General features: G+C 43.0%; 1 protein-coding gene across 1 annotated transcript; it reads right to left on the bottom strand.

Annotated features, from left to right (window-relative positions):
* Positions 1-288: 288 nt before the first annotated feature.
* Positions 289-1,342, bottom strand: LOC146735665 (uncharacterized). The gene has a single exon (XM_085505990.1). The coding sequence runs from the start codon at positions 1,315-1,317 to the stop codon at positions 289-291; it is 1,029 nt and encodes a 342-aa protein (XP_085362116.1). The 5' UTR covers positions 1,318-1,342.

Raw genomic sequence — 1,342 nt, 5'->3', positions numbered from 1 at the left:
AACAAGTCAAAAGGGATTCGGAGAGCGCAATGCATCATGGGGTAAAACAACCCAACATTTGCATATACACATCTGTACTCGATTAGGAATCGGGTTACATCTCCCCCCTCCAACTCATCAGGGCGTCTCGACCTACAGTAACTTCAGATATAGTAACAACCATGCTTCACCATTAAAATAATAAGATTAATAACAATTACATTTCCTCATTGAATGCAACTGCCCAGAACATCCCAAGCTGAAGAAGCAAGTCTGTTGGGATGGAACCATGGAATAAAGTGAAAATTATCAAACAATCCTGGAACTTGGTGACCCTAGTCTATCATAAGTTAGTCTTTCTGCTGGTATGCCAGCATTCATCCTCTGAGGTCTAACTCTATTAGCTGGAGACATCGTGGGAGATCCTTCAATAGTACTACCATTACTTAGACCATGCTTATCTGGATCGACACTATTAGATACAATATCTGTATCCAATCCTATTTCTGGTTCCGTTAATAGGGCGTTAGCGAAGCCTGGAACAGTTTCCAGTGGAGTAGTCTTTAGTGAGTCATTAGGTGGATAGTCCAATGGTGTGCTTTCCAGATTAGTGTCTGTCTGCGATTTTGGCTGTGATGCATGTTTATCACCATCCAGCTGTGACATTGGATGACTGATAGTACGGGAGTCAAGTTCTTGCACATTCGTAACTATGGTGGAGTCATTTGGTTGATAACAGGGCCTATTCGTGCTCTGTTTTCCCATCTCTGAATGCTTACAGTTCATCTCTGTGGTGACTGGAATATGTTGTTCATAATAGTCTTCATCGGATTCACTACTGCAGCTGACAATGTCAATACTTTTCTTTTCTCTAGTGTACTGCCTGGTTATAGGGCGAGATATGGGCGAAGGGTCTGATTTGATTGCTGGTCCAGATAGATAACCCACAGGTAGTAGCATATTTCTGTGAACTGTCCTTTCTGGTCCATCTCCTTCTATTGGTCGGACCACGTATACTGGAGTACGATCACCCACTCTCTTGGTCACAATGTGCAACTCTGGTCTCCATCTATCTGACAATTTGTGTTTACCCTTCAGCCCACAATTACGGACTAAGATCTGATCACCAGCTTGTAGGTCGCATACTCTGACTTTGCCATCGTATCGCCTTTTGTTGTTAGTTGCTAATTTGTCTGCCTCTCGTTTAGCAAGTTTGTAAGCATCTTGTAATCTACTCTTCAGCTCTTCGGTATATTGCAAGTAGTCTGAACTGGAGTTCCAGGTGTCCTCTAAACCAAAACAAAGGTCGAGTGGGAGTCTAGCCTCTCTCCCAAACATTAGGTAGTATGGGGAGAAGTTAGTG

Source organism: Saccoglossus kowalevskii, chromosome 12 (assembly GCF_978046115.1).
Source record: "Saccoglossus kowalevskii chromosome 12, keSacKowa6.1, whole genome shotgun sequence".
Lineage (NCBI taxonomy): Eukaryota > Metazoa > Hemichordata > Enteropneusta > Harrimaniidae > Saccoglossus > Saccoglossus kowalevskii.
This window is presented reverse-complemented; position numbering and strand designations above follow the sequence as displayed.